This window comes from Centruroides vittatus, unplaced genomic scaffold (assembly GCF_030686945.1).
Source record: "Centruroides vittatus isolate TY-2023 unplaced genomic scaffold, ASM3068694v2 contig_347, whole genome shotgun sequence".
Taxonomy (NCBI): Eukaryota; Metazoa; Arthropoda; class Arachnida; order Scorpiones; family Buthidae; genus Centruroides; species Centruroides vittatus.
The window spans coordinates 1,714,802-1,729,765 of NW_027122171.1; the positions used below are offsets into that span (position 1 = coordinate 1,714,802).

Below are 14,964 nucleotides of genomic sequence, written 5' to 3' on the forward strand. Positions count from 1 at the left end.
GTTTATTTTTCCTATAGAGGGGTTTCGAGGTCGCATGTGACGTGATAAAACGCATGTTTGTTCCGCCCTTGGCCATGTTTATGGTCTAGCTTCCGCTTGCTTGCTTGCACGTAGTTTGATATTTGACAGGTCGGCAGCGCTTTTTTTCTATTTAAATAATAGAACTGCAGTGTTTTTATATCGTGGACAAAGTTAAAAAAGATGCTTTTCTGGCGCGTATTCTCGCAGTCGGACAGAACGAGATGCTGCTTGATATGAGGAAGAAGTTTCATTATGTCAAAGTGTCAATCCATCTTGGTTGCAGATCGAGAGTCGTGGCCTAAATTAGAATTTGGTGACAATAACTATTTAGTTTTGACGACAAATTACTACACTCTTTCACAAATGAAGCTTATAAATTTTTAAAGGACCATAACTGTCTTATAAGTGGCTGTGTTTCTCCCGATTACCTGCTGCTTCAAAACGCTCCCGATATGCAGTTGGATTATGACCACTCATACCCCAGGTATAATGGTGGCACCCAGTCTGATGATGACTCATCACACAATGAAATTTTTCCTTAGAGGTAAAAAAACTTTTTCAATAATATATTAAAAGATCTTATCATTATGGTACAGTAAGTTATATATAAATAATAAACAAGAATTTGTCATAAACAACTTTATTTCTCACTAATGTAAAAAAATCATTGTAAAAAGTAGCATCTTAAAGAAATGTTAATGTTGCTCACAAAATAACCTAACTTCGCTATTTATAAGTGAACAATGGAAATTATTGGTTTATATCTTAAAAAATAATTTACATAAAAGTGTATATAGACTGAAAGGACAATAGGTTCAAAATTAATTTCTAATTCTTCTGCTAAGCGATTATCTTTGCTTAACGCTAATAATAAATCTACTGTATATTTATTTATTACAAGCAGAGACTGAGAAAACAAACCGAAAGGTGAAAAATAAAGGTAGAACGCAATTGTTATTTATTCAAACTAAAATCTTTAACTTTATTTTGTCGGTATTAACCGACAAAATAAAGTTAAAGATTTGTGCAACCCGCTCGTACATACTTCATGGCACTCGTGTAAAAGTTTACCTAATCATTTATCGATAAATAGTAAATAAATATTATTGCTTACCCGGAATGAAATGTTTCTGACAAAACTCTTGCATCGATATTCAGTTTATCCGTATCGAAATTTTTCCGGTTAATTCTCCAGAGCCACACAAATGGCCTTCGTGGCGAAAGCACCTTGGTGACAAATAACGCCGGAAATTTTAAAAATATTTTTTTTGTTCTCGAGTGAACTAGTATTACACTCAATTACACATAAGGCCGGATGGCCGAGCGGTCAAGGTGGCAGTCTACCGCTCTGGGGGACCCGGGTTCAAATCCGAACGGGTCGAAAAATCCCCGGGAATTTTTCGGGGGTGGTCCGTCCGGATACGTCGGGCCCCGTCCCTCACCACCCGGCTGCCCCATTGTGGGCCTGACCGAACCCATAATGGGCTTGCAAATAGAGGCCCTCTTAGTGCCCGCAGGGTGGAAAGAGTGAAAAAATCACCCAATTACGCAATTCACCATAGTGATGTTCGCCACGAATAACTCCGGCTAAGCAAGCGTAAACACAAATAAAACGTAGACTACAAAGATGACGCCGGACAATTGCGCATGCTCAAGACGTCACTGGTGATGTCGATTCAAAACCTCTCTATTTATTATCGTGGCGACATTGCGTCGTTCAAAATTTTCCGTATTTGTAGTCAGTGTAGTGTGCACTTTATTCACATGTTGAGTCTTACTGTCAAATCTGCATCCACTATTCTTATGCCACAACTTTCAAAACATTCTTTTACTTGGATGTTTATACCGAACAGTCTTTTTCAACCTGTTTTTACCGGTTTTTTTAATGGGATCACATAAAAACAATTATTCTCGAAATTTTACAAGATCTTTTTTATTTAAACAAATGTTATATCAAGTCTTTCGGTTAAGGTTAGCAACTTCGATCACCTGAGGTACCGTCACAACTTATCCAACACGGATAAATTTTCAAATATTAATACTAGACCATTATTAATTAGTAGTCATCAGAGCCGTAACTAGGATTTTGGACGCCTATGGCCAAGAATAAAAATGGCGCCTTTTTAATTTTTATTCTAAAAAATGCTATTGTTAAAAAATTATCTAATGACATTTAAAATTACTATATAATGTCTTAATTACGGGGTTTTCCCGAAGAGGTGGAAGGAGGCTAGGGTGGTGATCATCCCCAAGCCTGGGAAAAAGGACTTGAGCGATCCAAGCAGTTATAGACCTATTAGTCTCCTGCCTGTTATGGGTAAGGTTTTAGATGATCTTATGATCAAGAGGATAATGTGGCATATGGAGCGGAAAGGTATACTAAGTGAAGTACAGTTTGGCTTTAGACCACAGAGAGGAACAGAGGATGCCATTAACAAGGTGATTGGCGATATTAAAGAGGTACTTGGTTATGCCAAGTATGCGGTGGCAATAAGTTTGGACATCCGGGGCGCTTTTGATAATGCCTGGTGGCATTCAATTCTTTGGAAACTTAAGATGAATGGCTGCCCAAGGAATCTTTATAGACTGGCAAAGGACTACTTTAAGGATAGAGTAGCTATATATAATTTGAATTGGACAAGGATTAAGAAAGGGCAGGAGAGAGACTGCCCTCAGGGGTCGAAATCGGGCCCGAGTTTTTGGGTCGTTCATTTTGATACTATCTTAAAGAAGATAAAGAATGCGGCAAGATGTACGGCTTATGCCGATGATGTAATGATTGTTATGGCAGGACATTCACGTAGAAATATAGAACTGACATGTAACAAGCTTCTCAGTGATATTTATTCATGGGGCAAGGAGGAAAAGCTGGAATTTAACCCCACTAAGACTCAAGCAATGATTTTTGCAAAAGATTTTGTGAGTGCGTTGGATAGAAGAAAACCTATACTCAAGATGAATAATGAGAAGATACAGATAGTTAAGAAATTAAAATACCTGAGGCATCGTCATGGATAGCCGGTTGAGCTGGAATGATCATATAAAAGAATTAAAAGTCAAAAGTAATATTATTTTCAACAAGCTGGCCCAGGTTGCTAATGGCATCTGGAGCCTGAATGCTGAGGCGATGGACACTGTCTACGATGGCATGTTCATTCCGATTTTGACTTATGCGGCATCGGCTTGGTGTGAGAAGGTACAAAATTGTACACAGAAGAGGCATCTAAGGCAGGCTCAGAGAACTGCATTGTTAAAACTTACTAGATGCTATAGGACCACCTCGACTGAAGGACTTATGGTTTTGGCTGGAAAAGCCCCTATTGAACTGGTAATTGAAGAAAGGGCCAAGCGCTATTGGTTGAAGGTTAAAGATGTTACCAAATTGGCGAGAATGGATCTCAATATCGAGAAGTATGAGAGGATGGTTCCGGTGAAGGACATGCCGCACCCTGCAACGTTATTCAGGGTTCGAGAAATGAGGCATTTAAAGATTACTACTGAAATTTATACAGACGGGTCTAAGTCCGAGGTTGGGACAGGAGCTGCGTTTGTGGTGTACGAGCGGAATAACGAAATCTATAATGAAAAATTCCGGCTAGAAAAATATTGTTCGAACTACCAGGCAGAGTTGCTGGCGATAAGTAGGGCCATTGAATGGTGTGTTGCTAATGATAGGACTGAAAATGTTTGTATTAATACGGATAGCATGAGTGCACTTCAGGCACTGTTAAGTCAAAAGTCCAGCGATCACCAAGTTTATTCGATTAAAAAGCTATTGAAAGACCATAATTTACTTGACCGTATCGAATTTAAATGGGTTCGCGCCCATGTAGGCATTTATGGTAACGAGAGGGCCGATTACCTGGCCAAGGAAGCGGTGGAAGGCAGCCAAGTGGTCTTTGACATAATACCCGTTTGCTGGGGAAAGAGGATCTTGAAAATGAACACAATACAGAAGTGGCAGGAGCTTTGGACTGAAAGTACCAAGGGCAGGAGGATCTATGATCTTCTTCCAAACATAGAAGAAAGACTCATGCACTTAAATTGGTTTCCGCCTGGTCGGGAAACTATGATTTACCTATCTGGGCATGATGGCCTGGGGGTATTTAAAAGGCGGTTTAACCTTAGTGAACAAACTGACTGTATGTGTGGTGAAGCAAATGAGGACACACATCATCTTATCTTCGAATGTGTAAACTGGCAGTATAACAGGAAAAGACTGGAACTCATTGCCCTGGAGGAGGGGTTGACCTGGCCCTGTGGCTTCTATCAGCTCATAAGAAATGAGCACTGCTTTAAGGCGTTAACGGAGTTCTTCAGAAAAATTTACAAGAGCAAGAACGCTCGAATGTAATTATCTCTTTCCTGGGTGAGCTGCCCAGTAGTTTGTTTATTTATTTTACTTTATTGTTTACTGTTACTTTGTGTTCTTGATGTAAAGGATTAAAGTTTCATATATTCCCGTTGTGCAATGCGGTGCGGAGTGTATTGATCCCTGTTAAGGGAAGTTAAATAAAAAATAAAAAATAAAAAAAAATAAAAAATATATAAATATAAAAAATTTTTGTGTGTTATTAATTTCGAATACATATTCCAAAACCTTCTCATTGGCGACTTTATTAAATCGACGTCTATGGCGGGGGCCACATTGGCCATACCCTAGTTACGGCTCTGGTAGTCATTCATCATTACTACGTTTGGTCGAATTAACTTCGACCTTCTTCCTATCGGATCCATCGGTACGGTGGCATTCGAATAGGAAAGTTACAGAATACGAGGTTACCGGCCAGCACAAAATATCATTTCAGTTGTTTTCCAGGGTGCAGAGTTTAAATATTTGGTCCGTTTTTCTCGAATTTTGATTGGTTGGCAGATTACTATTTGAAATTCGGCTGTGAATGGAAGAGTTTGTTGTAGCTAACATTAGAAAAAATGCTGTCTACTTGACTAATGAAATTGTCAGGGTCTGCGAAGTTTACATTTTGTGTCTTACTGGCAAATGTTCGTATCCGGCTTCCCTCTAACTCGTCTTTTTGGTACGCTTTCCAACAGACTGAATGTATTAAACTCAGCGCCAGATTAAGCCTCTAGCGGGCCCTAGACAAAATTTAAATTGGGGCCCCATTTAAATAAGTTGCTTCTAAACAAATCTTATATAATGTGACATTAGCGTAGCTAGCATGGGTGACATCCGGTGCGGATATCGTGGTGTCACCCTTTTTAACTCTTTTATAAAACACTATTGAATTGTAATATCTTCGCACTCGAGCAACTTGAACGCTATATCGAATATGCGATGTCGCGACATATAAGAGTAGATTTAGAAAATAAATCATAACCATCCATACATCAGTACTACCACGAGACGCGGCCCTAGGAATATTTCTAGATGGCGCAAGAGATCCCGTGGCGTACATTACTTCTGACGCACGGGTGGCTGTTGACCTTTTTATTTTATTTATTTATTTATTTTTTAGGTAATGGCTGGCTAGTCGAGTGGAGCTTAGTAAGAATTGTTAAATACAGCCTTTTCTGTCCTATCGAATTTCTTGAATAATTTTTAACTCGTTTTCAAACAGAGAAATCTTCTGCACTGAAGCCGGGTCTCTCCGAATTACGGGTCCTAGACATTTGTCTACTTTGCCTATTCGATAATCCGGCCCTGATTAAACTATCTTCTTTCACGTTATTTCGTATTGCATTAATCGATGTTTTAGCCGAACGGTCTCGCACAGTGACTAAAAAACACTCTTTCGACTCAGGGCAAATTCCACTGAATACCCACTCCTGCGGAAGAACACGTCCGACATTTTGTACCACCGCATTTAACAATGGTTCGAGATATTAAAAAAATGGTACAAACTATCGCACGTAATCATTCCGATCGACAATCGTACCGGGATTATTTCCTAACTAACCACGTAAGATTCCAATTTCTTGGTCAGTTGACAATTACCTTATTCTAAAATCCAATTTAAATCGAATTAACAATAAACTAACCAAAAGGAACAATTACAGTAGATCGGTTTGAAGAAACATTACAGTATGTAACTTTGAGGCACATCCGAGTGATGTAGGTAGGAGTTACCTAGAAACGCAATTTACATAACCATATGATGTTGACGCAACTATGCAAAGTAGGTTGAAATAAATAATTAAATGTTTTTAATGCTCAAACTCCAAGAACTGGAGTCAACAAAAATTTATCTTACAAACAGAAGTTGCGTATTTCTAATGTAGTCTGTCGTCACAATACAAATTAAGTGTAGAACGTCGAACGAGTCGAAAATGTGCCATCCACGATTAGTCCGTCCGGAAATTACGTTTAACTTTCTTTGGGGGTCGTTAATCCTCTGTATCGGGATTTTCCCGTTATATAGGTATACAGGGGAACCTCGCTTAACGAGCATAATTCGTTCCAGAGTCTTACTAGTAATGCGAAACACTCGTTAAGCAAAACAATTTTTCCCATAGAAATTAATGTAAACATCATAGTTTTTAAGTTATCATACTTCTTTTTAATACAATCATGCAGACGGCACCGTAGTTGCTAGTACCGCCATCTTAGCGGCCGGATGGCCGAGCGGTCACGGTTAGCAGCCTGCCGCCCTGGGGGACCCGCGATCGAATCCGGACGGGTCGAAAAATCCACAGGAATTTTTCGGGGGGGGTGGTCCGTTCGGATATGTCGGGCCCCGTCCCTCACCACCCGGTCCGCCCCACTGTGGGCCTGGCCAAACCCATAATGGGCTTGCTATAAGAGGCCCTCTTAGTGCCCACTGGGCGGAAAGAGTTACAAAAAAAAGTACCGCCATCTTGCGGTAAAGTCTGCAAACCATGAGGTCGGACTGCGGTCATCTTCCGGAGGGATAGGTTTAGGTTTGTTGGACAAGCCACGAAAGCGGCACGTAGTACTAGAGTGCGTTCTTAATAGCGGTCGTTCCGCGTCGCCGCTGCTACGGAGAAGTGAGCTGCTGTTTGTAGGCATTTAGAAACGACGGTGAAAGAAGGAAAGACGGCGGCGCCCGCACTATGACAGTATGGTGATGGAGGAATCTATAAATTCTAAAATATGAGCTTTTAAAGGCAAAAGAAGGGTCCCAATTGTAAAATTTAACCATAAAAATAACCATAAAATGGATTATTTGTTGAAAGAGCATTTAAAATAGCCCCGAAAAAATTAGAATGCCGGCTACCATTCGAAAAAAATTCGAAAGGACACTTACATCACCGCGTGCGCTAACTCGCGCTTTCACAACTTCTAAATTTTCATTCATAAAACCACATAATGGACCCCGAAACGAAACTATCTGAGCCATGGAGGATGCCATTTTGCTTTCCACCATAAACTATTGATACAAACGGCCGTTTTTGCCGTTCGACGCACGCACTCCCACCGGAATTTAGGAACGCATTCCGCAGGAATTTTTAAACGGATGTCGCTCGCGCGGAGTTAAGCGGAGGAATAAAAGAACACACCCCTAGCCGACCGTGAGAGTGTGCGAAAAGGACTTAACTCCAACTGCAGATGATCGATGTGCTCGTGGATCAACATCTGCCTCTATTGAAGGTATATATAGATGACTTGCCAGACTGCCTGTTAAACACGGGATAGGCTTAGCGGAGAGAGCGAGGCGACTCCCGATCATCGCGCTATCGCCGAAAAAAATGATAACATTTTATTTTTCGTCTCCAGTCCAAAAGTAGGGTATCGTTGAACTCGTCTCGGTCCCCTCAGTTCAGATATATACTCAAAGTCCCGAAATTTCATAGGTGGTAATCTATAGTATCCCCAAATACGATAATGCGTTTCATTCGGAAAAAATGCTCAAATGCTTTATGTATAACGATGTTTATTCAAAAAAAAAAATTGTACAATATATACTGTCAAGAAGCGTGAATCATTATTATCATCTTTTGTTCTAGCGGGGAATGAGCTATCCTGAAATGAGAATAAGATTTGCAGAAACAAAAAAAAAATAAAATAAAATAAAATCACAGCTAATATGTTTAGATAAACACTCTAAACGATATGCCAAATTCTTGGCTTATGTAATATGCGTGAACACGTTTGGAAAAATATGTGATCGCAATCGACACTAGGATGCTAGCTTAAGGTGACCAGACGTCCGAATTGTGCGGGTTGTCCCGGATTTGGGTTGTTAGTCCCACATTGAACACCGTCCCGGAAAGTGTCCCGCATTTGGTCATGTACACAACGTGACCAAATGCTGGACACTTTCAACATGTTCGCAAGTTGTCAAGAGCACAAAGTTGTTTTTTTTTTTTTACTACTAATAGGAGTACCTAGATATCAGAGTAGCGACATACGAGTCATCGCCGCCATGTTCTGTCGATTGTCATCACGTGGTCTATGGGTTTACATTAAGAAATGAATTTTTCAGTATAATAAAGCATTTTTACGAAATGTAATGACAGTCGACAAAACATGGCGGCGATGACTCGTATGTCTCTACTCTGATATCTAGGTACTCTAACTACTAGTAGCCCGGGACGCCCCCTAGTGGGCGTTTTAGCAGCAACGGTGTCATTCCGTGGTATAAATAATAAATTCATATTAATAATTCAATAATAAATTCCTATTGTAATAATAATATACTAAATATTATTATTAATTTAAATAATATCTAGGGGCGCCCCTAGTGGCCGTTCTAGGCATACCGTGGCAGATATACAAACAGCGCCATCAAGTTGTAAAAAAAAACTAATTTTTTTTTCTATAAAGAGTTATTTTTAAATTTATTTATGCATTTATATATTTTTCTACTAAATTATTTATTAATAAATTAGTTATTATTATTATATATATGAATGTTGGAGGTCCACCCCATTTTTAGCTCCCACAACACTTATAGGCCGGATGGCCGAGCGGTCAAGGTTAGCAGCCTGCCGCCCTGGGGGACCCGGGATCGATTCCAAACGGGTCGAAAAATCCCCAGGAATTTTTCGGGGGGTGGTCCGTCAGGATATGTCAGTCCCCGTCCCTCACCACCCGGCCGCCCCATTGTGGGCCTGGCCGAACCCATAATGGGCTTGCTATAAGAGGCCCTCTTAGTGCCCACTGGGAGGAAAGAGTTACAAAAAAAAAAAGCTCCCACAACACAGAAGCGTCCCGTATTTCAACCTAACATATCTGGTCACTTTATGCTAGCTGAACGAGTGCTAAACAGACTGATGGAGCATGCCGCATGTGCACAATTCGGGACGTCTTCTCCCTCATTACTCATGCGAAATACTCGTTGTAAAAGGTGCTCGTTAAGCGAGGTTCCGCTGTATAAAATTACTTACCGATAAACAATCATAAAACAATTCATTCCAAATCAATTCTTTAATATACATGTTAGATTCGAAGACCGAAAAAGTCGACCGCGACGCATTGCGAATTCTCAGATCCAACCACCGGGCGTAATTTGCAACGAATCATAGGAATATTTTAAAACGGCGGCGAAATCTTTTAATTTTTTAAAGTTGAATTGAAAGATATAAAACTATTTTATCTAATATTTGCTATTTTAGTTCCTTTTCGAATTTCCGCATGTGCCTAGGATGATGGGTAAAACTATGATGTCATATACAGTACACTCGGAATTACGTATGCTGCACGGTGATTGATTGCGACAGAATCTCCAGGCGAAAATATACGCTGTCCCAGTACTCAGTCGCGGAAGTACTCGAAGGCGAGTTTACTGCGCACGAGCAATGACAAAGGCAATTGAATCGTCTGAAAATCGCGCGAAGTGGTGAGCCAGCGTGGTGCGACTTTGCAGATGCCAGCGAGCGAATTTTCCGAGAGAGCGAGAATATGTGACGAGACGCGATAAATATCAAACCCTGTCAGATATGCGCGAGAACCAGAAATTCGCTCTCGCCAGCGAGAAGCGAGAAATAGCGAATTTTTGGTTTTCGCACGTAGCTGACAGGGTTTGATATTTATCGCTTCTCGCTCGCGTCTGCATAGTCGCACCGTTAGGATTGTAGCTATCTGTACAGGGGACCCGCGAAATTTTTCGGTGTCATTCGCCATCCAGCCGAACCCACAATGAACTGGCTAAAAATCCGTCGCGTGTGCACTAACTGGGCCAAGTTAAAAAAAAGGAAAGTGTGGACTTAAAGTGGATTGGCGTCGGTCGAGTCCATCCGAAGAACGAGTGGCAAAACGGCTAGTGCACTCCGTTTTGCCTCCAGTTCGGTCTTCAAACTGCATAAATCTCGACCAATGCAATACACCGTCGCACAAATAGCTTACCTCTTCCATTAACACTTCGTTAAAATTCTGATTTTTCTTTTTGTTTCTCGTAAGATATTGCAATACTTACTAGACGATTCCACGCGCCAAACATAAAAGTCTCTTGTTGGTAGTGACGTTCTTTCTTACCGTGCATCTTCGACCAGTGGTGTATTCAGGATTCCGAGATTACGGGTCTTGCTGTTTCAGACAGATTCGGGCACGTCGTTTGTCGAAGAATGTTACTCGATTATCTTATTAATTAGTCTTACTTAATTAAAGTCACATTTACTTTCATTTCAGAGTAACAAAACTGGTTGTTTGATATGGCTGCAGCAACGTCAGCAATCCCGACGAATTCATCTTTTTTTTACCTGTATGAGAATGCTCACCTACTTCGTTATTCATAATTATATTCAACACAGTATACAAGCAGTTTTCTAAAAGTGAAAAGTCTTAGTTCCAAAGTAATGAAAGTTTGGATTATTATTACATCGTTATTGTGAAGCTTCGGAAGTGGGCCTACTATTTGTGCAAATAAGAAAATTTTTTTTTTGTAATTTTTGTATAGAAGCAAATAATAATAATTGTTGTTATTATAAATTAACGTTGTAAAAAGAAACCGTCAGACAAGAAAAAAAATAGTTAAACGAAAAGTGAATATTACATGTCCATAAAAGGACATGTCTGTAGAAATTTCTGAGAAAGTCATTCTTCTCAGGTTGAAACAATAGATAAATTTGAGTACTTAGATCGAACATCTTCGGTAGGAATCGAATTGTCAGTCGATGTTGACTCATCCGACGACCGGGGTTCCGATCTCGTTACAATGCGTAACGAGGGGGGGGACCAATTAGAGAGCGGAGGCAAATCGACATCGACCTATCGGAATGTTCGATCTGGGACTCAAAAGAAATATATAAAAACCCTGAGAAAAAGGGATGTGACGTTCTCGGTTATTAGTTCTCTCGGTTCTTGGCTCTTAGAGCTTTGTCTCGCGATTTTACGACGGGGTTTTTTTTCGTGATCTTCGGCAGTTGGATTACAGGAACTCTTTTGGAAGGTCACCCACTCCCTTGGATTTGTCACCTGTTATCTGAATCGTCCCTGCGTCCGGAACTTTCCCTCGAGAAGCTGGACAGTGCGCCCGGGGCCATCATACTCCTGCGAAACATCGGAGGACTTTTCTTGTGGACTTTCGATTCCGAGAAGGGGGCCCAGAAGACTCGAACGCCGCCGCTGATAAAAGTGTATCGTAGCTGTAAGCACCTTTTGTTATATAAACGGGTTACGAATGAAAACCTGTCTCTTGAGAGTTTCTTTCACTCCCACACGTGGATCGTGACCGCGCGACATTCTGACTAACGCAGTCGTTCGGCAAACCTCACATTATTTGCTTTAAAATTCGTATACTTTCTACATATTCATTAGCATTAAATATTATGACTAATAATGAGAAAGTGGGATGAATAAAAGATTGACTTATAAAAGTCCATTGTGTATTCTAAAACAAATATATTTCAGGATTTTGGTTTACACAAACATACAGAATCTTCCTGACAGGCTGTATTGTTCTTGTTCGAAACTTACTTTCTTTTTTTGTTAATATGGAGACTAGCCTGTTGGCTTTTTCTCCGAGGCACACCACTTAGCTATTAGGCAAAACGGTTAGATCAGTACACAAAACGTTCCAAGGCTTCCATATGTTAACAAGAAGGAAGGTCGGCTCAAGGCCAGTATATGGAAGTTAAGTTATCAACGATGTACAGGTCCAAGGTCAAGGAACGACCCAATTCTTGGCGGGGCCCCGCATACTGTGGGCAAACTAGCCAATAGTGAGAAGTTTCTGACAAGCCACAGTGGGGACAATCAGGCAAGACGCGCAGGCGTCGAGAGTAAAGAAACCCATTCAATGGGGCCGTATCAGTGCGAAGACTGGCCAATAGAGTTTTAGTGTGATGTGACAATGCGCGATGATAGATCCAAGAGGAGAAAGGACGGAGATGGTCGCGACTTTTACTCCGGAGAATAGTGGACCAGGTGTCAGTGTGAGTACGAATTATCGATTCCTGCAAACTATGGATGAGGTCACGTGCCATGAGAGGCCTCCATCAGGAGCCGGTGGGAGTGTTATTGCTCGCTGCCTGGTCAGCGGCTTCGTTAATATGGATACCGACATGACCCGGAGTCCATCCGATTTCAAGGGGTGTGGGATGTGTACTGATTGTGACAGCAAGGTCGATAATGACCGCCAGGGAAGAAAAACTGACGTTGGCGACAGCCTGGAGAACGGATTTGCCGTCCGAAAGGATGGCCGTCAGACAGTTAAGACGGGCGCTGATGTGGACAGCCTGTTGAATACCAAGAGTTAGTTAGTTAGTTAGTTCTAGTTTTTTGGCACAAGAGCCATACAGGCTATGCTGCGCCATGACAAATGGTAAAATTAAACAAAGCTAAATATATATATCACAAAGCGTCAATACAACACAAAAACACAAACAAGTGCAGAACAACACAAATAACAAATATATAAATATATAATAAATAAATAAATTAGTTAACTTAAATCTCTCTATTAATATTTATAACTTTCAAAAAGTTCATTATCTCATCAAGATTTGGCCTCTGGCCCAAAATCTCTCTCAGATTTGCATTACCGAAATACTGTCTGCAACTCTGGTCAAAAGCAACACAGTTGCAAAGTATGTGTTTAACACTTAAAGTACAGTACAGTTGCAATACTGGCATACTGGCTGGTCATCACCCTTCAAAAGGTATTGATGAGTAAGCTGAGTATGTCCAATCCTCAGACGAGTAAGAATGACTTCAGATCTCCTATCATACTGTTTGTTGTGTGTCCAATTTTCTATTATAGGTTTGATCTCGTAAAGTTTATTGTGGACTTGTTCGTTCCACACATTTTGCCATCTCTCTGCTAGTCGTTTTTTAACGACTAGCTTCAAGTCACCTCCTTCCATAAACATTGTATGCTGAGAAGAACTTGCTGACTTTGCAGCTGCGTCAGCTGCTTCATTTCCTTTTATACCTACATGGCCTGGGACCCAACAGAATTTTACAAAAATATTACTCGCAATAAGATGGCAAAACAGTTTGCGAATTTTAATCACTATAGAGTGAGAACTAGGTTCATGTGAGATCAAAGCCTGAAGTGCACTAACTGAGTCAGTGTAAATAACACAGCGACGATGACCTTTACTAATTATATATTTTAAGGCTAGGTAAATAGCCTGCAACTCTGCAGTAAAGATGGAAGAATTCAATGCAATTTGTTCTGCCACGATCTCATCCTGGCAGACAAAGGCTGAGCCAACGTAATCAACCGATTTCGATCCATCAGTATAAATAGGAATTAAATTCCTGTCATGGTGTTGAATTTCTGCAAAGTGCTGCCTATAGATGTAGTCCGGGGTGGATTCCTTAGGAAACTGCTTTAAGCTAAAGTCAACATTAATCACAGGAGTTGACCAAGGTGATATATTATCGACCTCGGCCTGTGAAATGTTGCTTGTGTCCAAATCAATCGTGCTGCTTACATTCTCCATTCTAATGTCAAATGTAGGGACACAACTTGGGCGAGCTGTAAATAATCTTTTCAGCTGAGTATCTGATACTCTACAATAAACTGAAGGTTTAGCCAGAGATTTCTGTTTAATGTAATAGAACAAAGACAACTGCTCTCTCCTGAGAGATAGTGGAGGCTCATAAGCATCCACGTACAAACTTTGAACAGGAGAAGTTCGAAATGCACCAGTGCACAAACACAATGCTTGATGGTGGATTGGATCCAGCATCCGAAGAGTAGATTCTCGCGCAGAGCCATAAACAACACATCCATAATCCAGCTTAGAGCGAACGAGGACTCTATATATCCTGAGCATCGAACATTTGTCTGCTCCCCAGGATAAGCAGCATAATACCTTTAAAAGGTTCAGAGATTTTAAACATCTACTCTACAAATTGTGCAAGTGTGGTAAGAACATCAATTTATGGTCAAACACAACACCCAAAAATTTTGCTTCATTGACCATTGGGATTTTAACCCCATTTAGGTGAATTTCAGAGTCCAGGTGCAAACCACGCCTTCGGCAAAAGTGGATGCACGAGGTCTTCTCTGCATTAAAAGTAAAACCATTGATCTTGGACCAATTGTCTATGCGATTTAGGGAGGTTTGCAGTTGTCTTTCAATAAAACTCATGTTAGTAGACTGACAGGAGATCTGAAAGTCATCCACATACAAGGAGTGTTTCACACTGGGAGGAAGACACTTAGCTATGCTATTAATTTTTATTAGGAAAAGAGTCACACTCAAAATAGAACCTTGAGGAACACCCTCTTCTTGAGTGAAAGGCCTAGACAAAGTGTTGCCCATCCTAACTTGGAATCTTCAATTCTGCAAGAAGTTTTTTATAAAAATTGGCAGATTACCCCGCAGTCCAAATTCATGCAGATCATGGATCGCCAGCAGCGATCATAAGCCTTCTCTATGTCGAAAAACACAGACACTAAGTGCTGTCGTCTTACAAACGCTTCGCGTATAGATGTTTCAAGAATTACTAAATTGTCTGTGGTACTTCTGTTCCTACGGAATCCACTCTGATGTGGTGAAAAGTAGTTCTTTTCCTCTAGGAGGAACATCAGGCGTCTGTTTACCATTCTCTCGAAAAGTTTGCAAAGA

At 40.6% G+C, this 14,964-nt stretch overlaps 1 protein-coding gene across 1 annotated transcript; it reads left to right on the top strand.

The window, feature by feature from the left end:
- The first annotated feature begins 3,148 nt into the window (after positions 1-3,148).
- On the top strand, positions 3,149-4,375 carry LOC136974346 (uncharacterized). The gene has a single exon (XM_067269200.1). The coding sequence runs from the start codon at positions 3,149-3,151 to the stop codon at positions 4,373-4,375; it is 1,227 nt and encodes a 408-aa protein (XP_067125301.1).
- The last annotated feature ends 10,589 nt before the right edge of the window (positions 4,376-14,964 follow it).